The sequence below is a fragment of the Oncorhynchus nerka genome, linkage group LG3 (assembly GCF_034236695.1).
Source record: "Oncorhynchus nerka isolate Pitt River linkage group LG3, Oner_Uvic_2.0, whole genome shotgun sequence".
NCBI lineage: Eukaryota > Metazoa > Chordata > Actinopteri > Salmoniformes > Salmonidae > Oncorhynchus > Oncorhynchus nerka.
In genome coordinates, this window is record NC_088398.1 from 30,091,155 (window position 1) to 30,115,906 (window position 24,752).

Here is a 24,752-nt window from a genome sequence, read left to right on the forward strand (position 1 = left end):
CGCTGGCTACGTCCCTTCCGTCTTCAAGAGAGCGAGAGTTGCACCCTTCTGAAAAAACCTACACTCGATCCCTCCGATGTCAACAACTACAGACCAGTATCCCTTCTTTCTTTTCTCTCCAAAACTCTTGAACGTGCCGTCCTTGGCCAGCTCTCCCGCTATCTCTCTCAGAATGACCTTCTTGATCCAAATCAGTCAGGTTTCAAGACTAGTCATTCAACTGAGACTGCTCTTCTCTGTATCACGGAGGCGCTCCGCACTGCTAAAGCTAACTCTCTCTCCTCTGCTCTCATCCTTCTAGACCTATCGGCTGCCTTGATACTGTGAACCATCAGATCCTCCTCTCCACCCTCTCCGAGTTGGGCATCTCCGGCGCGGCCCACGCTTGGATTGCGTCCTACCTGACAGGTCGCTCCTACCAGGTGGCGTGGCGAGAATCTGTCTCCACACCACGTGCTCTCACCACTGGTGTCCCCCAGGGCTCTGTTCTAGGCCCTCTCCTATTCTCGCTATACACCAAGTCACTTGGCTCTGTCATAATCTCACATGGTCTCTCCTATCATTGCTATGCAGACGACACACAATTAATCTTCTCCTTTCCCCCTTCTGATGACCAGGTGGCGAATCGCATCTCTGCATGTCTGGCAGACATATCCGTGTGGATGACGGATCACCACCTCAAGCTGAACCTCGGCAAGACGGAACTGCTCTTCCTCCCGGGGAAGGACTGCCCGTTCCATGATCTCGCCATCACGGTTGACAACTCCATTGTGTCCTCCTCCCAGGCGCTAAGAACCTTGGCGTGATCCTGTCGTTCTCAACTAACATCAAGGCGGTGGCCCGTTCCTGTAGGTTCATGCTCTACAACAGGTACGACCCTGCCTCACACAGGAAGCGGCGCAGGTCCTAATCCAGGCACTTGTCATCTCCCGTCTGGATTACTGCACTCGCTGTTGGCTTGCCTGTGCCATTAAACCCCTACAACTCATCCAGAACGCCGCAGCCCGTCTGGTGTTCAACCTTCCCAAGTTCTCTCACGTCACCCCGCTCCTCCGCTCCCTCCACTGGCTTCCAGTTGAAGCTCGCATCCGCTACAAGACCATGGTGCTTGCCTCACGGAGCTGTGAGGGGAACGGCACCTCAGTACCTCAGGCTCTTCAGGGGTTCATCCAGTGAGGGAAGTACAGTTCCCGCTCAGCCCAGTCAAAACTGTTCGCTGCTCTGGCCCCCAATGGTGGAACAAACTCCCTCACGACGCCAGGACAGCGGAGTCAATCACCACCTTCCGGAGACACCTGAAACCCCACCTCTTTAAGGAATACCTAGGATAGGATAAAGTAATCCCTCTCACCCCCTCCCTGAAAAGATTTAGATGCACTACTGTTCCACTGGAGGTCATAAGGTGAATGCACCAATTTGTAAGTCGCTCTGGATAAGAGCGTCTGCTAAATGACTTAAATGTAATGTAAATGGTCCTTCTTCCCTCAGTTGGGCAGAACCCAGTGGTGGGACTGACTGGCTGCTCGTTGAACACAGCTTTTTATCTTGTGCTGAGCCTAAAATACCTTTTTACAAAGGAGTGATTTCTTCTGGGAGCATGTGCAAGGCCTATGTGTTTGTTTTTAGCAGGGAAAGGGTGGGCAGGAGGGTCTATTGTTTTCACAACGATAACCTTGGGTTAAGGGTCATTTCGTCCATGTCTCTCTCACCTTGCCCTTGTAATGCTGGGTCAGAGCCAGAAGCGGACTGCCTCATTGACTTGGGGAGTAGGGTAGCAGCAAGTGGTCCACTGCCAACTGAGCCGTCTGTCTGTCTGGTCGGGGTGAAGTCCTCAAGGTAGCTTAACCTCTAACATTTACATTTACATTACATTTAAGTCATTTAGTAGACGCTCTTATCCAGAGCGACTTACAAATTGGTGCATTCACCTTATGACATCCAGTGGAGCAGCCACTTTACAGTAGTGCATCTAAATCTTTTCAGGGGGAGGGGGGGTGAGAGGGATTACTTTATCCTATCCTAGGTATTCCTTAAAGAGGTGGGGTTTCAGGTGTCTCCGGAAGGTGGTGATTGACTCCGCTGTCCTGGCGTCGTGAGGGAGTTTGTTCCACCATTGGGGGGCCAGAGCAGCGAACAGTTTTGACTGGGCTGAGCGGGAACTGTACTTCCTCAGTGGTAGGGAGGCGAGCAGGCCAGAGGTGGATGAACGCAGTGCCCTTGTTTGGGTGTAGGGCCTGATCAGAGCCTGGAGGTACTGAGGTGCCGTTCCCCTCACAGCTCCGTAGGCAAGCACCATGGTCTTGTAGCGGATGCAAGCTTCAACTGGAAGCCAGTGGATAGAGCGGAGGAGCGGGGTGACGTGAGAGAACTTGGGAAGGTTGAACACCAGACGGGCTGCGGCGTTCTGGATGAGTTGTAGGGGTTTAATGGCACAGGCAGGGAGCCCAGCCAACAGCGAGTTGCAGTAATCCAGACGGGAGATGACAAGTGCCTGGATTAGGACCTGCGCCGCTTCCTGTGTGAGGCAGGGTCGTACTCTGCGGATGTTGTAGAGCATGAACCTACAGGAACGGGCCACCGCCTTGATGTTAGTTGAGAACGACAGGGTGTGACTAACCAAGCTTATGCTGGTTTGGTTTACTTATGGTACATGCAGCTATGGCAATCTCCGTTTGATACCATTTATATGATGAAATCGGTACTGCAGGTAGCCCCATATACTGTCACCCAAATATTAACAATGTCACATAATTATAGTCATAAAGATGTCACATACTGACATTGAGCACCTAAGATGATCACATTTCTCATGTCTTCCCATTTAGAAAATCACAAATGAACAGAGAGAGACGGACAGGCAGTAAAGCAAAATGGCAATCAGGTAGCTAGCACGGCACCCACCTTTTCCCATCTCTGATAGTCTTGTAACACCGATTAAGGTACTCGTGAGAAGTGTGTTAGTTCACGGTTAAGCAGTTTGCTCTCTCCCGGAGCATGAAAAAAAGGGATAAATTGTGTAAATGGTGTGAGTTATGGTTTTAGGGTAGGGGGGAGGGGCAGGAAGGAAAACAGGCACAGAGGGTGCTTTCTTTCATCTCGTCAGCCTTGGGTCCTCTCACTTGTTTTGTTCATTAATGCCTAATGTGACGGAACACCACTTGTCTCTCCCTTCACAAATGACACTGATGACAACGGAATAGGAAATGTTGGGCTGCTGGAAGAATTGTTAATTGTTTATTGCTTGTAATGTTTGTACTAGGTCCTAGCATGTAAACTCAGCAAAAAAAGAAACTTCCCTTTTTCAGGACCCTGTCTTTCAAAGATAATTTGTAAAAATCCAAATAACTTCACAGATGTTCATTGTAAAGGGTTTAAACACGGCTTCCCATGCTTGTTCAATGAACCGGGGTGGCAGGTAGCCTAGTGGTTAGAGCATTGGACTAGTAACTGAAAGGTTGCAAGATCGAATCCCCGAGCTGACAAGGTAAAAAAAAAGATTTAGTTCTGCACCTGAACAAGGCAGTTAACCCACTGTTCCTAGGCCGTCATTGAAAATAAGGATTTTTTTCTAAACTGACTTGCCTAGTTAAATAAAGATTTAAAAAACATAAGCAATTAATGAACATGCACCTGTGGAACAAGACACTAACATCTTACAGACGGTAGGCAATTAAGGTCGGTCAGTTATGAAAACTTAGGACACTAAAGGGGCCTTTCTGCTGACTCTGAAAAACACCAAAAGAAAGATGCCCAGGGTCCCTGCTCATCTGTGTGAACGTGCCTTAGACATGCTGCAAGGAGGCATGAGAACTGCAGATGTGGCCAGGGCAATAAATTGCAATGTCCGTACTGTGAGACACCTAAGACAGAGCTACAGGGAGACAGGACGGACAGCTGATCATCCTCGCAGTGGCAGATCACGTGTAACAACACCTGCAAAGGATCGGTACATCCGAACATCACACCTGCGGGACAGGTACAGGATGGCAACAGCAACTACCGAGTTACACCAGGAACGCACAATCCCTCCATCAGTGCTCAGACTGTCCACAATAGGCTGAGAGAGGCTGGACTGAGGGCTTGTAGGCCAAAAAGTGTTCTTCACTGACGAGTTGAGGTTTTGTCTCACCAGGGGTGATGGTCGCATTCGCTTTTATCATCGAAGGAATGAGTGTTACACCGAGGCCTGTACTCTGGAGCAGGATCGATTTGGAGGTATCAGGTCCGTCATGGTCTGGGGCGGTGTGTCACAGCATCATCAAACTGAGCTTGTCATTGCAGGCAATCTCAGCTCTGTGCGTTACAGGGAAGACATCCTCCTCCCTCATGTGGTACCCTTCCTGCAGGCTCATCCTGACATGACCCTCCAGCATGACAATGCCACCAGCCATACTGCTCGTTCTGTGTGTGATTTCCTGAAAGACAGGAATGTCAGTGTTCTGCCATGGCCAGTGAAGAGCCCGGATCTCAATCCCATTGAGCACGTCTGGGACCTGTTGGATCGGAGGGTGAGGGCTAGGGCCATTCCCCCCAGAAATGTCTGGGAACTTGCAGGTGCCTTGGTGGAAGGGTGGGGTAACATCTCACAGCAAGAATTGGCAAATCTGGTGCAGTCTATGAGGAGGAGATGCACTGCAGTACTTAGTGTCTGGTGTGGCCACCAGCTGTATTGACTGTTACTTTTGATTTTGACTCCTGCTTTGTTCAGGGACACATTATTCCATATATGTTAGTCGCATGTCTGTGGCGCTTGATCAGTTATGTCTGTTGTTGAATCTTGTTATGTTCATACAAATATTTACACGTTAAGTTTGCTGAAAATAAACGCAGTTGACAGTGAGAGGGCGTTTCTTTTTTTATGCTGAGTTTATTTTAAAGTATGTGGATACCACTTCAAATTAGTGGATTCGGCTATTTCAGCCACACCCGTTGCTGTCAGGTGTATAAAATCAAGCACACAGCCATGCAATCTCCATAGACACACAGTAGAATGGTCTATCTTGTTTTGTTTGTTTATAATTTTAAAAAATGTAACCTTTTATTTAACTAGGCAGTTATATTTGGTTATGATATTTAGGCAAAAATTGAAAACAAAAGCGGGCTATCCCTAAGAATTAAGAACAAATTCTTATTTACAATGACGGCCTACCCCGGCCAAACCTGGACAATGCTGGGAAAATTGTGCACCGCCCTATGGGACTCCCAATCACGGCCGGATGTGATGCAACCTGGATTCGACCCAGGGACTACAGTGATGCCTCTTGTACTGAGATGCAGTCCTTAGACTGCTGCACCACTTGGGAGGCCTTACTGAAGAGCTCAGTGACTGTCAATGTGGCACCGTCATAGGATGCCACCTTTCCAACAAGTCAGTTTGTCAAATTTCTGCCCTGGTCAACTGTAAGTGCTGTTATTGTGAAGTGGAAACTTCTAGGAGAAACAACAGCTCAGCCTCGAAGTGGTAGGCCACACAAGCTGACAGAATGAGGATCGCCGAGTTTAGAAGAGCATAGTGCGTAAAAATCGTCTGTCCTCGGTTAGAAAACTCACTACAGAGTTCCTAACTACCTCTGAAAGCAATGTCAGTACAATAACTGTTAATTGGGAGCTTCATGAAATGAGTTTCCATGGCCGAGCAGCCGCACACAATCCTAAGATCACCATGCGCAATGTGAAGCGTTGCCTGGAGTTGTGTAAAGCTTGCCACCATTGGATGCCAGGAGAACGCTACCTGCCCGAATGCATAGTGCCAACTGTAAAGTTTGGTGGAAGGGATTATATTCTGGGGCTGTTTTTCATGGTTCGGGCTAGGCCCCTTAGTTCCATTGAAGGGAAATCTTAACGCTACAGCATAAAATAACATTATAGATGATACTGTGCATACAACTTTGAGGCAACAGTTTGGGGAAGGCCCTTTCCTGTTTCAGCATGACAATGGCCCCATGCACAAAGCAAGGTCCATACAGAAATGGTTTGTCGAGATCGGTGTGGAAGAACTTGACTGGCTTGCACAGAGCCCTGACCTCAACTCCATCGAACACCTTTGAATTGGAATGCCGTCTTCAAGCCAGGCCTAAGCCCCCAACATCAGTTTCCAAACTCACTAATGCTCTTTTGGCTGAATGGAATCAAGTCCCCGCAGAAATGTTCCAACATCTAGTGGAAAGCTTTTCCAGAAGTGTGGATGCTGTTATATCAGCAAAGGGTGGACCAACTCCATATTGATTCCCATGATTTTGGAATGAGATGCTCTACGAGCAGGTATCCACATACCTGTAGTGTAGTGTATCTTCTGTGTGTGTGTTTTGTGTTTGATTTCATCAAGACAACCATGTGTATTTAATGATGTAAGATGTGTCAAGAAGAAGTATCTTATCACTCGTTCGCCTCTTAGGCCCCAATTTGCCCTGTGTTTCAACTATTTCTAAGCATAGAGAGATGTACTTAGTTTGTCTCAGCCAGCCACACCCCATGGTTTGAATGTTAGACTAGTGCACAGAGCTGTCAGTCTCCTGAGTACTCCCCAACTATAATCCCTCTGTGCTTGTCCCTGCTGGCCTGCTCTGCACTGACGACTACCTCCCTCTTGCCGAGTTGGGACGGTCATGGAGGAGTAACAGCTGGCCCAGAGAGCCATCTCTCCCTAAACAGCGGAAACTTCTCCAGCTGTCATCTGCTCTCTCCCATATGACCCAGCTCTTTTTCCAGCTGCCGCCCTGGCCTGCCGCACGTTAACCCACTTCCACCGCAGGAGACCATGCTCGCAGTTTGCTCTGGTGTGTGTGTGTCTGTGTGCTGCTGGGACCGGGACTGGCCCCCACTAAGAAGCCACCCCAGCACATAATGGGTTGAATGCAACCCCTGGCTCCCTGAACAAACTATTAGGCTCTGGTCTCACAGGAGATTGAGATAAACTTTAGGTGTTGATTTTTCTTTGGCGACCTCAGAGAACTTGGCTCGTACGTGACTCGTATGTAGCTCATGCAGTTTAAAGTTTCAAAATGCCTTTGCTGCACCAAGCTACATTGATACGGACAAACTCTTGCAAGGTGAGAACATGCAAAAAAAACGTAACACATTTTCACTGCACATGACATACTAAATGAACAGTAAGCGCATCTTAGCGAAAACATTTGTCAGTGCATATACAGTGTATTCGAAAGTATTCAGACCCATTGACTTTTTCCACATTTTGTTACGTTACAGCCTTATTCTAAAATTAAAATAAATAAAATCCCTCATAAAAAAACGAAGTCATGCGGTAGAAGGAATTGTCCGTAGAGCTCCAAGACAGGATTATGTCAAGGCACAGATCTGGGGAAGGGTACCAAAAAATGTCTTCAGCATTGAAGGTCCCCAAGAACACAGTGGCCTCCATCATTCTTAAATGGAAGAAGTTTGGAACCACCAAGACTCTTCCTAGAGTTGGCCCCACACCCCCCAAACTGAGCAATTGGGGGGGAAGGGCCTTGATCAGGGAGGTGACCAAGAAGGTCACTCTGACAGAGTGGGCAGACGGAAGCCACTCCTCAGTAAAAGGCACATGACAGCCTTTTACAGTATTCTACCTTAATACCTTAGATGTGTTAATATTTCTGGGGGTGGATTATCCCTAATGTCATCTGTGCGCGAAGTATGTTTGTTGTTAAACGCCGAAAGCTGAACGTTAAACTTCAGTTTATTGTTTTTGTCAAGCTGACAGTGTTTCTATATACTTTTATTTTATTTTGGATCCTGTGGCTCTGTTGGGCTTAGTTGCTGTGAGCGCTGCTGCCTGACCCGGAATCCCTCCAGATTCCACAGAGGGGGAGATACACGGAAGCCCAGCTAGCCTAGCTGGCTCGGCGGGCTCAATTGGAGATCGCTATTGAACATGGCCAGCACTGCAGGAGCTGTGTTTACTTTGCTTTGTTCTGTGACAATGTGGACCGCGCTGACTTTCAATGTAGCAACTGCTTGCTTGCGGAGGACTACAGGGGCGAAGCGGCTACTCTTAGCAAGCAAGTAGCAAACCTTACACAAGCTAATGGGGAATCCACGCCCGCCTACCTTTTCGTTTTCTTCCACCCCAGTAGCCGGACGCCGCTCTGGTCTGGTGGAAGTGTCGCCGCCGTGTCGGCTCTCCACAGTCGACTGGCCGGTGCTCAGCAGGGTTCCATCACCGAAAGGGTTTCCCCCTAGAACGGAGCTCTTCTCGGCCCAACTCGCCGTGGAAGTCGAAGACTGTGTCCTCTGGCAACAGGGGTCTCCTTGGAGATGTTGAGCCCGGACCTGACACAGACCAGGAACAGCTTTGCCGCCCTGGATCCAGATGTTCCAGCGCCTTTCGTCCTTGAGGGCTTCCCATTCAAGATTGGATCCGGAGGTACCTGCGTCTTTGTCCTGTGTTCTGTCTCCCTCTCCTGTGGCTTCTACCTCGGATTCAGATCCTCGGAGCTCCCACCCTCATCAGACCGTGAGGCTGCCTGAGAGACCAACCCATTTAACATCGCCAGCTGTCATCATAGGCAGCTCTATGGTGAGAAACATCTCTGTTCCCAAGGCAAAAACCCTGTGCTACCCAGGAGTACGAGTACAGGACATCACAAGGCTGCTTCCGACTGTTCTATGACAGATGCCGGTCCATGAAGTCAATAACTTGCTTGTAACAGATGACATTCATATTCTGACTATCTCTGTGTTGTCTCTCTTGTTGTGATGTGTGTTTTGTCCTATATTTATATTGTATTTATTTATTTTAATCCCAGGCACCCGTCCCTGCAGGATGCCTTTTGGTAGGCCGTCATTGTAAATAAGAATTTGTTCTTAACTGACTTGCCTAGTTAAATAAAGATTCTATTAAAAAAAAATACATATCTTTGAGTTGACATTGGTAGCAATACATGGTTATAACATTTACCGAAAATACAGAAATTCCAACGAGGGCGGTGTTTGCTGTCTATATAAATAACCACATTCCTGTTAAAGCTTAGAGAAGATCTAATGTTCGATACTGTTGAAGTAATATGGCTACAGGTTCATCTGCCTCACCTAAAACACATTCTAATTGGAAGCTGCTATAGACCACTGATAAGGAAATGTGTTTTAATAAATTATTAGAATGTTACAGTCCTGAAACCATAGGTCAACCATGTGATTGTATGACATTAATTTGAATCATTAGATGATTATAATACATGTGTGTAAGGGTTAGACCCATTTGATATTATAGTATTATATTATAATACTGTATGTGGTTTTAGTCAGAATCAATGTTTTGGGAACAATGTGTATAGTGTTTTGAGAACAGACTATCTGTCTGAGCCCAGATCCGGGGCGACCTTGGCTGGGACACTGAGAACTTCCCAGTCCCAGGTCTCTCCCTATCTTAGGGGAGGGTAGGAAGACACTATTCTCACGTACTCCCCTAGGCTCAATTGGCGGGCGGATTTGATGGTTGGTGTGGAAGTATGTGTGTCACTATAAATTGAAGGTCCTGTACTGTATACGTCAGAACTTTCCGTGAATAAACATTTAACTTTGGTAGACTGGGCCTAAGTCTGTTTTATTTTCTATTAGTATCTTACATATCCTGATATAACAGACTAAGGGTAATCTAATGGAATTGGTAAATGAACAGGAGTATAGAATTCTCCTGACAACCACCAAGTGCTAACAGTTAGTTTCTGGATAATATGTGTGAAATGCTTGATAATGTATGTGATATCAACCGAGAAGTATATTTTCTGGGTGATTTAAAAAATTGACTGGCTCTCATCAATCTGCCCACTCAGGAAAAAAACTTCAAACTGTAACCAGTGCCTGCAACCTGGATCAGGTTGTCAGTCAACCTACCAGGGTAGTTACAAACAGCACAGGAATTAAATCATCAACATGTATTGATCACATCTTTACTAATGCTGCAGAAATTTGCTTGAAAGCAGTATCTAAATCCATAGGATATAGTGATCACAATATAATAGCCATATCTAGGAATACCAAAGTTCCAAAGGTTGGGCCTAAATATAGTGTATAAGAGGTCATACAATAAGTTGTGTAGTGATTCATATGTTGATGATGTAAAGAATATTTGCTTGTCTGTGGTGTGTAATGAGCAACCAGACGCTGCACTTGACACATACTATTAAGCACCCACTCATTAAGAAAATGACTGTAAACTGTTAAAACCCCTTGGATTGATGAGGAATTTAAAAATGGTATGGTTGAGAGGGATGAGGCAAAAGGTATGGCAAATAAGTGTGGCAGCCCAACTTGGCCACAAAAAAGCCAACACGGCTCCATCATTCATTGAATCAGATGGCTAATTTATCACAAAACACACTGATATTACTATTATTATTATAACTACTTTTCATCACTTTTTCATTGGCCAGATAAACTTAGGGATGACATGTCAGCAACAAGCGCTGACACTACACATCCAAGTATATCTAACCAAATTATGAAAGACAAGAATTTAACTTTTGAATTCCGTAAAGTCAGTGTGGAAGAGGTGAAACAAGTATTGTCTATCAACAATAACAAGCCACATGGGGTCTGACAATCTGGATGGAAAATTACTGAGGATAATAGCGGATGATATTGCCACTTCAATTTAAGCCTACTAGAAAGTGTGTGCCCTCAGGCCTGGAGGGAAGCAAAAGTCATTCCACTACCCAAGAATAGTAAAGCCCCCTTTACTGGCTCAAATAGCCTACCTATCAGTATGTTACCAACCCTTTAGTAAACTTTCAGCACGCATGTAGGGAAGGACACACAACAAGCACGGCACTTACGCAAATGACTGATGATTGGCTGAGAGAAATTGATGATAAAATGATTGTGGGGGCTGTCTTTTTAGACTTCAGTGCAGCTTTTGACATTATCGATCATAGTCTGCTGCTGGAAGTAAGCAGTAAGGCCAGTGTGTCTATGTTTGCGGATGACTCAACACTATACATGATAGCTACTACAGCAACTGAAATGACTGAAACACTTAACAAAGCACTGCAGTTAGTTTCTGAATGGGTAGCAATAAATAAGTTAGTAAAAAATATTTCCAAAACGAAAAGCATTGTGTTTGGGACAAATCATTCAATAAACCTCAACTACATCTCGTAATGAATAATGTGGAAGTTGAGCGAGTTGAGGTGACTAAACTGCTGGGAGTTACCCTTGATTGTAAACTTTCATGGTCAAAACATATTGATACAACAGTAACTAGGATGGGGAGAAGTCTGTCCATAATAAAGCATTTCTATGCCTTCTTAACAACACTATCAACAAGGCAGGTCCTACAGGCCCTGATTTTGTCACATCTGGAATACTGTTCAGTCGTATGGTCAGGTGCCACAAAGAGGGACTTGGGAAAATTGCAGTTGGCTCAGAACAGGGCAGCACTGCTGGCCCTTAAAAGTACACAGAGAGCTAACATTTATGACATGCATGTCAATCTCTCATGGCTCAAAATGGTTGTCTGTTTAAAATACAAGCACACAGCTCAGACACTCATGCATACCCCACAAGACATGCCACCAGAGGTCTCTTCACAGTCCCCAAGTCCAGAACAGACTATGGGAGGCGCACAGTACTACATAGAGCCATGACTACATGGAACTCTATTCCACATCAGGTAACTGATGCAAGCAGTAGAATCATGAAGTAACACAAACACAGGCACAGACACATGCATACAAACACATGACAACATACGCACTATACACACACGTACGCATGGATTTTGCATTGTAGATATGGCCTTGGCAGAAGCTAATGGGGATCCATAATAAATACAAATATAGCACGCTTGGGGTTTGTCAAAAGGCACCTAAAGGACCATGAGAAACAAGATTTTCTGGTCTGATGAAACCAAGATTGAACTCGTTGGCCTGAATGCCAAATGTCTGGAGGAAACCTGGCACCATCCCTACGGTGAAGCATGGTGGTGGTAGCATCATGCTGTCGGGATGTTTTTCAGCGGCAGGGACTGGGAGACTAGTCAGGATTGAGGGAAAGATGAACGGAGCAAAGTATATAGAGATCGTTGATGAAAATCTGCTCCAGAGCGCTCAGGACCTCAGACTGGGGTGAATGTTCACTTTCCAATAGGACGACGACACTAAACACACAGCGAAGGCAACGCAGTAGTGGCTTCGTGCCAAGTCTCTGAATGTCCTTGAGCGGCCCAGCCAGAGCCAGGACTTTAACCTGATTTGACCATCTCTGAAAATAGCCTGACAGAGCTTGAGAATATCTGCAGAGGAGAATGGGAGAAACTCCCCAAATACATGTGTCCCAAGCTTGTAGCGTCATACCCTAGAGGACTCGAGGCTGTAATCGCTGCCAAAGGTGCTTCGACAATGTACTGAGTAAAGGATCTGAATACTTATGTAAATGTGATATTGCTCCCCAAAAAATTATGGGGTTTGTGTGTAGATTGATGGGGGGGACTGTTTAATCCATTTTAGAATAAGATTAATGTAACAATGTGGAAAAAGTCAAGGGGTCTGAATACTTTCCGAATGCACTGTACATTTCACCTGCTTAATAGTTGCATTTGAAAATGTCAGGCACTCATTAGTAATCGAATACAAAACCTTGAGTTAGGCACGAGTACTCGATTCTAGTCTAGTGTTTAAAAATGACAAAAACCTTGTGTATTGGAGTTAAACAACCCTTCCTCTTTGTGCCTTGCAGGAACCACATCGAAAATGATCAAGCTTAGAGAGGAGCCCAGCGACTATGCAGACCAGTCCAGAGGGAAGAGTCCGGTCAACAACAGCACACTGGTCCTGGTCAAAGGCATCAACAACCTCGGAAACACCTGCTTCTTTAACGCAGTTATGCAGGTGCTGTCATTATGAGATTGGTTTGTATACCGTAAACATTATGTCACTGGTGCGGCTGCTTATGGAATGCAACCATAGGGATAAGGTCATGTCGAGGTCATGGTGTAATGAGAGTCATTGCATAACTTACAGAGCTATTTATAACTTGTCAGAAATGTCCAGATCAACTAGCCCATGTCCGCTAACACTTTCTTGCTAGGTTTGTTAGCCCGTAGATTTTTTTTCTGATGTTTGAGTCGCTCAAATATCACATGAATAAACATTAAGCATGGCAAAATGTATAGAATTGCAAGAAGATTAGCTTTAAAACGGCAACATGTTGTCTGCACCCCATAACAAAATGTGTGGAATTGCTGGAAATTAGCTTTAAACTTGCAACATTTTCTCTCCCCCAACAAGAGAGGTGTCATAAACAGGGCTTGTGCCCATAGAAATAGATGTGGCGTGGGAAGCCCTGGTCTAGGGAACGGTGTACTGTAAACATGGCGGCTGGTCAAACTACCAACTGCCATGTCAAGTGCTGCTCCTCCCTACAGTAAAATACCATAACATACCAGGCATCGGCAACACATATAAACAGGTTCTGCCATAATGCCATCGGTCATATTTTTTTAATGTCTTTACAATACAGCTGTATAGGCAAGGTCAAGTTATGCATATATAGTACAAGGGTATATTAAATGCATATGTGTGACTCATCTATCCAGAGGAGAATAGGACTGGTATGGAACACATTCTCTATGTTGCAGTGCGTATTGGCTGTCTGGTCTTGGGGATTTGAAACTTACATTCCCTTTCCGTTTTCTGCCATTTTGTTAATCACCTTCTGGAGCTCTCTTGTGATTGAAACCAGACCGAACATTCTTTCTTTACACGTTTTCTTTTTCTGTCTCTTTCTATTCTCATTGTCTCCTTCAAAATTGCAATTTTGCTGGTGAAACAACATAATTGTCAGAGAGAAAGCTCACACTGCTGATGCCATTGTGTCTTTTCCATAGCAACTGTCTTCATTGCCAGGATGTGACAAAACAACTGTCGCTTGAAAGGGAAGAAAGAGATGCTGCAGTAATATGATGGGACAATGGTGGCTCTGGGCAATCCTTTCTGTGTTTCAGTCACAGCTCATCGTTTCTTTGGAAAGGGCTTCTTTAGCATAATGGTATTTAGGCTAACACCTGCCAGTTTCTCAGAATTAAGAGCTTTTTTCAATTGTAGACTTTCCAGGTTTTTTTGCATTTGTAATAATTTTCAGGTTTTATCTTTTTTTTTTGTGAAGGGATGATGAAATAAAAAGGAAGAAGTGCAGGAAGATGTTAATTCATGATTCTTCTAACTGATCAGAAATTATTCTGTCCTGTCCATGCAGGGGAAAACGATGATGACTAAATTAATGGTAAATCGTTAGTAACAGCTGATTTCTGTCCATCAGAATCTGTCCCAGACTCACATGCTGAACGACCTGATACAGGATGTGAAGGAGAAGGGACACAAGCTGAAGATCTGCCCCCCTGCCGAGTCAAACGTGGTACGTTCCACCCTCATCCGCTTGGTGTGGTCCAGTCCACCACTGTAGTCTTTTACTGTACATGGCACAGGAAGCCACTTATTACTGTCTATATGGGTGGTTCTTTTTATTATTAGCATACAGGCTATCGTAAATAACCCTTAAGTCATGTTGTAGCCCACCCCCCACGTCTCCAGTCATCTGTAAAATGCAGTCGAGCCCCTTCAGCCTTTCCATGGTAGTGCAACAATGTATGAAATACATGCCTTGTCTAACACTCATATGTTCTCTCGCTCGCTCTCTCCTTTCCTGGGGTCGTCCTTCAGGGGGCATTGACGGTGACTCTGCCCAGCCCAGAGCCCCTGACCTCGGCCATGTTCCTCTTCCTACACAGCGTGAAGGAGTCTGGGAAGGGCCCTGTCAACCCCAAGATCCTTTTCAACCAGCTTTGCCAGAAGTAAGAGTCTACACATTTGTCTTTATTTTATGTTTTGGCCATCTCGCAGCATTGGTGTTGATGGTGCTGGAACCCAGTATAGGCTATTGGATAGCCATGGTTGTGGACTTAACCTGCTTCCTGTGCTGGTCCATGCTAAAATATATGTTATGAAAAGCACATATGAGGGCTGCCCTGTAGGGTGCCAGAGGAGGCACTACAGACCTGTAAAAGGTTGGCTAAAGCTTTCATAATTATGTTCTCTTCCATTGTGTACTAATGACAAACTTGATCACCAAGAGATATCAATAGCTTTCGTTGCCATCAATTCTTCCTTACTTGAGTGATGGAATCACCGCTGCGCGGAAACATTGCACTGTGGTTTCAGCGTTGGCTATGCATCAATGTTGGACACAGCCTCATATGCAGACAAGCTGCCCTGCTCCCAAGGATCGAGGTCAGCGTGCCCCAACTGGTCTGGCACTTCTCCATTGCAGTGGCAACAGTCAACCACACAATACAGGCAGGGGCCACAGCTTTTACCTGCCCTGTTGTCAAGCTGCCATGGCGACCACTTCAGAGAAGAGGATGTCTCAACCTGCTGGACCCTACCAGCACCTGGTCCATCCAGTCTTCAGTCCACCCTGCTTCCCAACGCTGCTCAACACTAAACCCATTAACACCAACGAACTCCACACGGAACGAACAACAGACCTCACTGCACAAAATGGCTCTGGTGCACCCTGCTTCCAGCTGCAATCAAAACAGCATGGCATGTCCTTGTTCTCTTTAACACACCGCACCACCTGTGTAGGTGTTTGAACCTGAGCATGGTAAACCGGCTGAGTGGCTGGCCCAGGCAGCCCTCCCAGTGTCATGGCGAAAGCTTATGAACACGGTCCCCTCTGAACATGCTGAACGGTTGGTTAGGTCCCTCTTTAAACGTGTGGTGAATGGTTGGTTGGCTCTTGTTGTTGGAACATGTTGAACGGCTGGTTTGGCCCAGGCTGGCTGTGGTGTGTGGAGCCTGTTGGGTTAGGTAGGACCGGGCTCTGTACAGTTGGCTGTGTCTGGGTGGGATGGGGAACGTTCGGGTGGCTGGAGCGCGGAGTGTGTCGGCCGGCTGGGTGCCTCTGGTGTGTCCAAGCACCTGGCCTTTTCATCTGCCCAGGTGTGTGTGAGAGCAACGCCACCCCTCACCTGATACCACCTCACCCTGCAGCGCACATGCACTCAGCCGGGCGTGCACATAGTCACAACACGCATGCACGTGCACCAACACACGTTCACCCAGTGGACCTCACTTCATTCCTCACGCTCACATGCACATGACACCGACGCATGCCTTTATTCAAACCCTTCTTCCATGCACAAATTGACTCGGCACAATCAAATGCACATGCTACACACCTCATTCCATGTCTCCACGCACACCTATGACTTGCCATCGCTCTCCCGTCCTTAACAGACCAACTCTACACCTCCCTCCTCATTCTGTCTGTCACTGCATGTCAGTGGGGCAGGGTCAAGAGTCGCTCCTCTATAAAGGGACATTCTCCTGATGCTGTTTTATGATATTTCTCCCGCGGCGTGTTGACCTTCGGGATGGATAAAGCCATGTACACACTAGGCTGTGTGCATGTCCAATCCTCGTCTTTATTACCCGAGGTCTCGTAGCTCAGTGGCGTGTTGACGGCCCTGACCTAGGAATGTGCACCCTAGTTGCTTAACAACACACTGTTTTGTTAAACTGGCTACTTGGATAGGACCCCACGGTGTGTGTTTGTCCTTGGTATTTAAGGAAGATTGAGCCTAGTGTGTGTTGTGTTGTGTTCACCCTTGACCAGCTGAGTCACTCCCTGCCTGGCCTGCCCTTCTGGCTGCCCCGCTATACCCAAAGCCAGGCCTCCTGCGCCAGCTGGACGGGTCAGGCTCGGACCAGCGCCAGGCCCAGCGGTTTGGAAGGTCAACACCACACACTGTATCTGGTGCCAGTGAGAGACTCAGCTTGTACCCAGACCCGCCAACTGGGCCTATGCTGCTGTGGTGGGGGATGTGTGTATGGTGCATGAGAGGAAAAAGCGCTACAATTTATTCTGATGTAAATTGTCATATGACTTTGGGCTGTCAGCAAAGCTTGCGTATGCTTACATGGGAACACTTTTACCCCCCATTTTCCTTACACTAGCATTCAGTTATAAAATTGTACATACACAATATGAACACACACACTTGCACAAATGCACTCCGCAAACACACACACACATACACACTGACTGACCTTCTTTCATTACTTGTAGTCTGTTTCTACCAACCTGTGTGTAAGTCCAACGCATTAGGAAAATAGCAGGGTACAACAATGGGCCACATCTCTAGCATGCAGCCACACAAAGGCACATGGCCACACAGGTCTGTACATGCATGGACGATCTCCTGCCGGTGAAGCATTGAAGACCAGGCATTCTCGCAGAGGAAGGTCACATTCAGCTGGTCTCACAATGCCTGATAAATAATGTCCACAGAGCTGCAGCTGCCTATACAGGGCATTCATTCCATTTCTGATGTTCCATATCACGCTTTTGTCTGTCCTTGTGAGGAGTAGTCTATACGTGAATGAATGAAAAGGATTCAATGCACTCATATGTGTAGGGAGGTGGATAAAAAGCTGCATTCAGTGATGTGAGTATGGCAGAAGAGCGAGACGTCGCTGAGAAATAGACCTACACTTATTAAAAGGAATGTCATTTTTTTTTTAGAAATGATTGCTTGTGGCGCTGTGACACTGTGAATGTAATTACATATGAGCCAGGGTGTTCTATAAGTCAGATAAGTGTTGATTTTTTTATGTTAAAGATGTGTTTTTTTTTTTACATGGATAATAGATGAGTGTTTTCTTTTTACATGCTTGTGCTGGATAGATAAGTGGCTTTTATTATCCGAACGTGTGTGTCAATGGGAAAGCGACTCAATGTACACTACCGTTCAAAAGTTTGGGGGTCACATAGAAATGTCCTTGTTTTTGAAAGAAAAGCACATCTTTTGTCCATTTTAAAATAACATCAAATTGATCAGAAATACAGTGTAGACATTGTTAATGTTGTAAATGGCGGATTTTTAATGGAATATCTACATAGGCGTATAGAGGCCCATTATCAGCAACCATCACTCCTGTGTTCCAATGGCACGTTGTGTTAGCTAATCCAAGTTTATCACTTTAAAAGGTTAATTGATCATTAGAAAACCTTTTTGCAATAATGTTAGCACAGCTGAAAACTGTTGTCTGATTAAAGAAGCAATAAAACCGGCCTTCTTTAGACTAGTTGAGTATCTGGAGCATCAGCATTTGTGGATTCGATTACAGGCTCAAACTGGCCAGAAACAAAGACCTTTCTTCTGAAACTCGTCAGCCTATTCTTGTTCTAAGAAATGCAGGCTATTCCATGCGAGAAATTGCCAAGAAACTGAAGATCTTGTAAAACGCTGTGTACTACTCCCTTCACAGAACAGCGCAAACTGGCGCTAACCAGAATGGAAAGAGGAGTGGAAGGCCCCGGTGGAGTGGGAGGCCCCTGGTGGCATCGTCATGTTGGAGGGTCATGTCAGGAGGAGCCTGCAGAAAGGGTACCACATGAGGGAGGAGGATGTCTTCCCTGTAAAGCATAGCTTTGAGATTGCCTGCAATGACAACAAGCTCAGTCTGATAATGTTCTGACACACTGCCCCAGACACACCGCCCCTCCACCTCCAAATCGATCCCGCTCCGGAGTATAGGCCTCGGTGTAACGTTCATTCCTTCGACGATAAATGCGAATCCGACCATCACCCCTGTTGAGACAAAACCTTGACTCGTCAGTGAAGAGCACTTTTTGCCGGTCTAGTGACGGTGGGTTTGTGCCCATAGGTGACATTGTTGCCGGTGATGTCTGGTGAGGACCTGCCTTATGCAGACAGTCTGAGCACTGATGGAGGGATTGTGCATTCCTGGTGTAACTCGGGCTTGTTGATATGTTCATCCCACAGGTGTGATGTTCGGATGTACCGATCCTATGCAGGTGTTGTTACACATGGTCTGCCACTGCGAGGAAGATCAGCTGTCCGTCCAGTCTCCCTGTAGCTCTGTCTTAGGCGTCTCACAGTACGGACATTGCAATTCATTGCCCTGGCCACATCTGCTGTCCTCATGCCTCCTTGCAGCATGCCTAAGGCACGTTCACGCAGATGAGCAGGGACCCTGGGCATCTTTCTTTTGGTGTTTTTCAGAGTCAGTAGAAACGCCTCTTTAGTGTCCTAAGTTTTAAATTACCTGTGACCTTAATTGTCTACCGTCTGTAAGCTGTTAGTGTCTTAACGACCGTTTCACAGGTGCATGTTCATTAATTGTTTATGGTTCATTGAACAAGCATGGGAAACTGTGTTTAATCCCTTTACAATGATCTGTCAAGTTATTTGGATTTTTAAGAATAATCTTTGAAAGACAGGGTCCTGAAAAAGGGACATTAATTTTTTTGCTGAGTTTGTTGTATTGAAGCGCCCCTCTGCCTGTCGAGGTGGTGCAACGTGCCGGGGTTGCCTTGCGTCTGGTACTAACTCATCCGCTGTTAATTGTATTAGCACCGCAGCTGTCTGCATTGGTCAGGGCCAGATTGGGAGCAGCGCTACAGGGCCCTTCTGCCTCTCTTCCACTGGGATGAGCTTCTAGACTGCCCCGTTCCCACTGATCCCATTGGAGCTGCTCGTCTGCCTCTCACCCGTCGTTGCTCCGTGCTCCTTTCCCGGAAAAAAATACCCCAAGACTGTTGCGTGCCTCTGTCTGTCTTTTAATCCCGATTATCACTGTGTGCCGACCAGATCCTGCACCAGTCCGACCCGCTTTGTCTTTGAGCTGTTAGATAAGCCGAGTTGGGGATGAGTGTGTTTGGCATGCATGCAAGACACGATTTGCTTGATAGAAAGCAAAATTCCCCATTGTAATTCCCATTTGCGTTCAATTACTTTCTTACACTTCCTTTACACAGGATACAAAAGAGGTGGCAAGCTAACAGCTCAAGTATTCAGACAGGTTGGTCATATGATAAGAAAACATGCTTTAAAACCCAACACTCATTTTGTACACATTTGAAGGAAGATTTTCCATTATATGTTTTGGCGTCTTTAAAGGGAATGAAATGAGGGACATATGTGATCCCCCCCTCCGCCCCTCTTGCGTGTGGCAGAGAGAGGGCAAAGGGACAGAGGTAGAGAATGGGGGCTGAGTTGGTCCTCTAGACCTCCTACTCATCACCTGTGTTGGGGGCAGGTGGCCATTCATCTCTCCCCCAGCTCCCGTCACCCATTCTGGGGCTAGACGTCAACATCCATCAGCACATGGCAGAGATGACCCAGACTGTAGGCCCATCCACTCTGCTGCCAGTTAGAGGATGAATACCTCTGTTCTGATTGGGTTTGGGAGCACGCCAGGAAGAATGGTTCACCGGTTCAAAGGGGTAAATCGTTTGGTTTAATTTGCATTGCAGGCCAATCTGGATGGGTCATTGGCCTGTATGTAGAGAGGATATGACATCGGATCAGGATGCCAAACCTGGGACAATGAAGCCCCTACAAAGCCTTTTAGGAGGACACATTTCTCTGTGGTGAGCTGCTCAGGGGCGTTAAAATAGGACATACAGACATGTAGGCTAACGCCCTTCGAACAGGTACCAGTATTCCAGTGATCGAGACGGTGATCATTGTTATATACAGTGCCTCGCAAAAGTATTCATCCCCTTTGCGTTTTTCCTATTTTGTTGCATTACAACCTGTAATTTCAATGGATTTTTATTTGGATTTCATGTAATGGACATACACAAAATAGTCCAAATTGGTGATATGAAAAAAATAACTTTTTTTTAAACAAACAGAAAAGTGTGGCATGCATTCACCCCTTTGCTATGAAGCCCCTAAATAAGGTATGGTGCAACCAATTACCTTGAGAAGTCACACAATTCGGTAAATAAAGTCCCCCTGTGTGCAATCTAAGTGTCACATGATCTCAGTATATATACACCTGTTCTGAAAGGCCCCAGAGTCTGCAACACCACTAAGGAACGGGCAACACCAAGCAAGCGGCACCATGAAGACCAAGGAGCTCTCCAAACAGGTCAGGGACAAAGTTGTGGAGAAGTACAGATCGGGGTTGGGTTATAAAAAATATCTGAAACGTTGAACATCCCACGGAGCACCATTAAATCCATTATTAAAAAATGAAAATAATATGGCACCACAACAAAGCTGCCAAGAGAGGGCTGCCCACCAAAACTCACAGACCAGGCAAGGAGGGCATTAATCAGAGAGGCAACAAAGCGACCAAAGATAACCCTGAAGGAGCTGCAAAGCTCCACAACAGAGATTGAAGTATCTGTCCATAGGACCACTTTAAGCCGTACACTCCACAGAGCTGAGCTTTACGGAAGAGTGGCCAGAAGAAAAACCATTGCTTGTAGAGAAAAATAAGCAAACATGTTTGGTGTTCACCAAAAGGCATGTGGGAGACTCCCCAAACATATGGAGGAAGGTACTCTGGTCAGATGAGACTAAAATTGAGCTTTTTGGCCATCAAGGAAAATGTCTGGTGCAAACCCAACACCTCTCATTACCCCGAGAACCTCATCCATGGATGGTGGTGGCAGCATCATGCTGTGGGGATGTTTTTCATTGGCAGGGACTGGGAAAATGGTCAGAATGGAAAGAATGATGGATGGTTTGTTGGGGAATAATCAGAATTAGTTGGTAACATAGGTAAGATGTTTTATATTCATCATATGTTTGTAAGTCACTTCTCATCAGAATGTGTTATTTTTGTATAATACTGTGGCGGGGTTGCAGTATCTGTTCTCTGTCAAGACTAAGTTATTTGGGCCGGAGAGAGGGGAGAGGTCAAGCGTGTATCTCTTGGCTCCACAATGTCTGTGTGCCAGTCAATGTGTCTCTGTGATCTTGTCAAGATAGGATGGATTTGATATATGCCTGTTGATATGGAGGATTTGTTTAGGTTCTGAGTTTGAGAAAATAACATAGTTTAGGAGACAAAGCTGAACGATAAATTATGCCTATGCTGTCTGGCTATGTGTGTCTTTGCTATAAAGGATCTCAGTTGCAATGTGTAAGGGACTCTCAGAAAATTCATTTATAGACACTGAATTGATCTGAGAGTCACAGGGTTGTTATGGAGTTCCTATAATTAAAGATGGACTTTGTGATAACTAACTCTGACTTGTGTGTGGTTTGCTCTCATGATTTGGTAAATACAGGAAATTTCCACGACAGGTTCTAAATACAAGGAAATTCTTGGGGAAATCTGTTTCAGTCTTCCAGAGATTTGAGACTGGGACGGAGGTTCACCTTCCAGCAGGACAATGACCCTAAGCATACTGCTAAAGCAACACTCAAGTGGTTTAAGGGGAAACGTTTACATATCTTGGAATGGCCTAGTCAAAGCCCAGACCTGAATCCAATTTGAGAATCTGTGGTATGACTTTGCTGTACACCAGCGGAACCTATCCAACTTGAAGGAGCTGGAACAGTTTTGCCTTGAAGAATGGGCAAATATCCCAGTGGCTAGATGTGCCAAGCGTATAGAGACATACCCCAAGAGACTTGCAGCTGTAATTGCTGCAAAAGGTGGCTCTACAAAGTATTGACTTGGGGGGGGGGTGAATAGTTATGCACGCTCAAGTTTTCTTGTTTGTTTCACAATAAAAAACATTTTGCATCTTCAAAGTGGTAGGCATGTTGTATAAATCAAATGATACAAACCCCCCCAAAAATAAATTTAATTTCCAGGTTGTAAGGCAAAAAAATAGAAAAAATGCCAAGGGGGGGTGAATACTTTCGCAGGCCACTGTAGATGGTCAGACGCTAGACTGGTATCAAAGAGGCAACGAATGTACTTGCCACCCTCTATCACCCGGTGCGCTCCGATAGCGTTGGGTCAAGAGTGGTCAGTGGTTCTCTCGGGTCAGCTGCATGTTTTCCTGCCAGCCTGTCAGGCCAACCTGTTCTATGGCTGTGTGGCTGGTGCTGCCCAACAGGTTGTGGTGGTAGTTCTGGCCCTGGATGCCCATCTGGCCGTAGCATCTGTCCCTACATCTGTCCTGCTGTGGCCAGGGACAGGCTCAAGGAGAGCTCCCTCTACGAGTGCTGAGGCATGAACACGCAGGATGTCCACTGGCACCATCGCCATGCGTTTTCACCCTTAACTACATGTGCTGCTGGGGAATGACAATGATGATGGGAGATATGTGTACCCTAGACAGTAAAGTGCTTTCTGTTGAAGCTCGCATCCGCTACAAGACCATGGTGCTTGCCTACGGAGCTGTGAGGGGAACGGCACCTCAGTACCTCCAGGCTCTGATCAGGCCCTACACCCAAACAAGGGCACTGCGTTCATCCACCTCTGGCCTGCTCGCCTCCCTACCACTGAGGAAGTACAGTTCCCGCGCAGCCCAGTCAAAACTGTTCGCTGCTCTGGCCCCCCAATGGTGGAACAAACTCCGTCACGACGCCAGGACAGCGGAGTCAATCACCACCTTCCGGAGACACCTGAAACCCCACCTCTTTCAGGAATACCTAGGATAGGATAAAGTAATCCTTCTCACCCCCCCCCCCCCCTTAAAATATTTAGATGCACTATTGTAAAGTGGCTGTTCCACTGGATGTCTTAAGGTGAACGCACCAATTTGTAAGTCGCTCTGGATAAGAGCGTCTGCTAAATGACTTAAATGTAAATGTAAATGTAATGTAAATGTTGAAAAATTGGCTTGCACAGTAGGCCGTTGGTAAGCCCAACAGCCATTTTCACCTGCAATATCAAATTTAATTTGCAAATACTTGCACAGGTCATACAATTAGCCACGAAAAGAAAGACATTCTCATGTACACCATAAAGTAATAAATGTATGTCATTGTCATCGTCTTTACTTGGAATCTTGCTTAACACCCGAAGGCAGAAGGAGGTCATTGTCTGAGTATGCATGTATATATATGTGTGTGACCGTAACTGGTTTAATGAAAGCTGTGGGAATGAAACAATGGCTGCCTTTAAGCACCAGAAAGCTGCAGAGAGGAGAGGAAATTTGAATGGATGAACCAACGAAAAGTCCTTGAGAAAAAATAATGGCCTTTCTCCACTCTCATTGATGTCTCTGTATGCACTAGTGATACAGCCGATTGCTTTATGCATGTGGTTGATTGCTTTGTGCATGCCTGTGTGGGTGGTTGGGTGTTGGTGTACCAATTGATTTGTGCTAGATTTACTCATTTTTTATAAACTATTATCCATTATCAACAACATACATGTGACTGGTCTAGCTTAGCAGTAGAGCTGCCCGCTTCAGACCACATGTACTGGCCCTGGAGACAGGTTTCGGTCCGCCGTCCACCTCTAACTTTCATCCCTCTCAACTGTCTCCCTCTCTCAAGATCTGTCAATCTCTGTAAAAAAAAAAGAAAGAGAAAAAAATAATACTGAATTATGTTTACACAAGAGTGTGCGTATGTGTACGCATTTGACATGGTTTCTGTGTGAGTGTATATGTTCTGACTGTGTTCTCTCCGTCTCACCAGTGCTCCACGCTTTAAGGGCTACCAGCAGCAGGACAGCCAGGAGCTGCTCCATTACCTACTGGACTCCATGAGAGTAGAGGAGACTAAGGTGAGACTATAGACCCACGTTACAAACACCACATCCTTCTTCCACTCGGCCTAGTACCATGGCTCCCACTCTGTGCCAGTGGCCGTGTTTGAGATCCACACTGACTGAGCAGACTGACCCATCTACGAATCGTTCGTTATGAGTAGTTATTTAGGATGCCTTTTTTTCTTCTTCTTGTAGATCAGTCAAGTGACTGAGCAGAATGTATGCTCTCCAACACACCCTGTGACTTGTGAAGTATGAGCATGGTGACATAAAGCCCTTACTCTCTATGTGAACGGTGTCTATGATACCCGC

The 24,752-nt window shown here is 46.0% G+C and overlaps 1 protein-coding gene across 1 annotated transcript in view; it reads left to right on the forward strand.

Annotated features, from left to right (window-relative positions):
* The window catches only part of LOC115106503 (ubiquitin carboxyl-terminal hydrolase 45-like), a 49,465-nt gene that overhangs the window by 16,504 nt on the left and 8,209 nt on the right, over positions 1-24,752 (forward strand). Inside the window, exons 6-9 of the mRNA XM_029629305.2 lie at positions 12,676-12,827; positions 14,257-14,352; positions 14,658-14,788; positions 24,368-24,455. Coding sequence (XP_029485165.1) covers positions 12,676-12,827; positions 14,257-14,352; positions 14,658-14,788; positions 24,368-24,455 — 467 coding nt within the window. The remainder of the gene's footprint in view (positions 1-12,675; positions 12,828-14,256; positions 14,353-14,657; positions 14,789-24,367; positions 24,456-24,752) is intronic.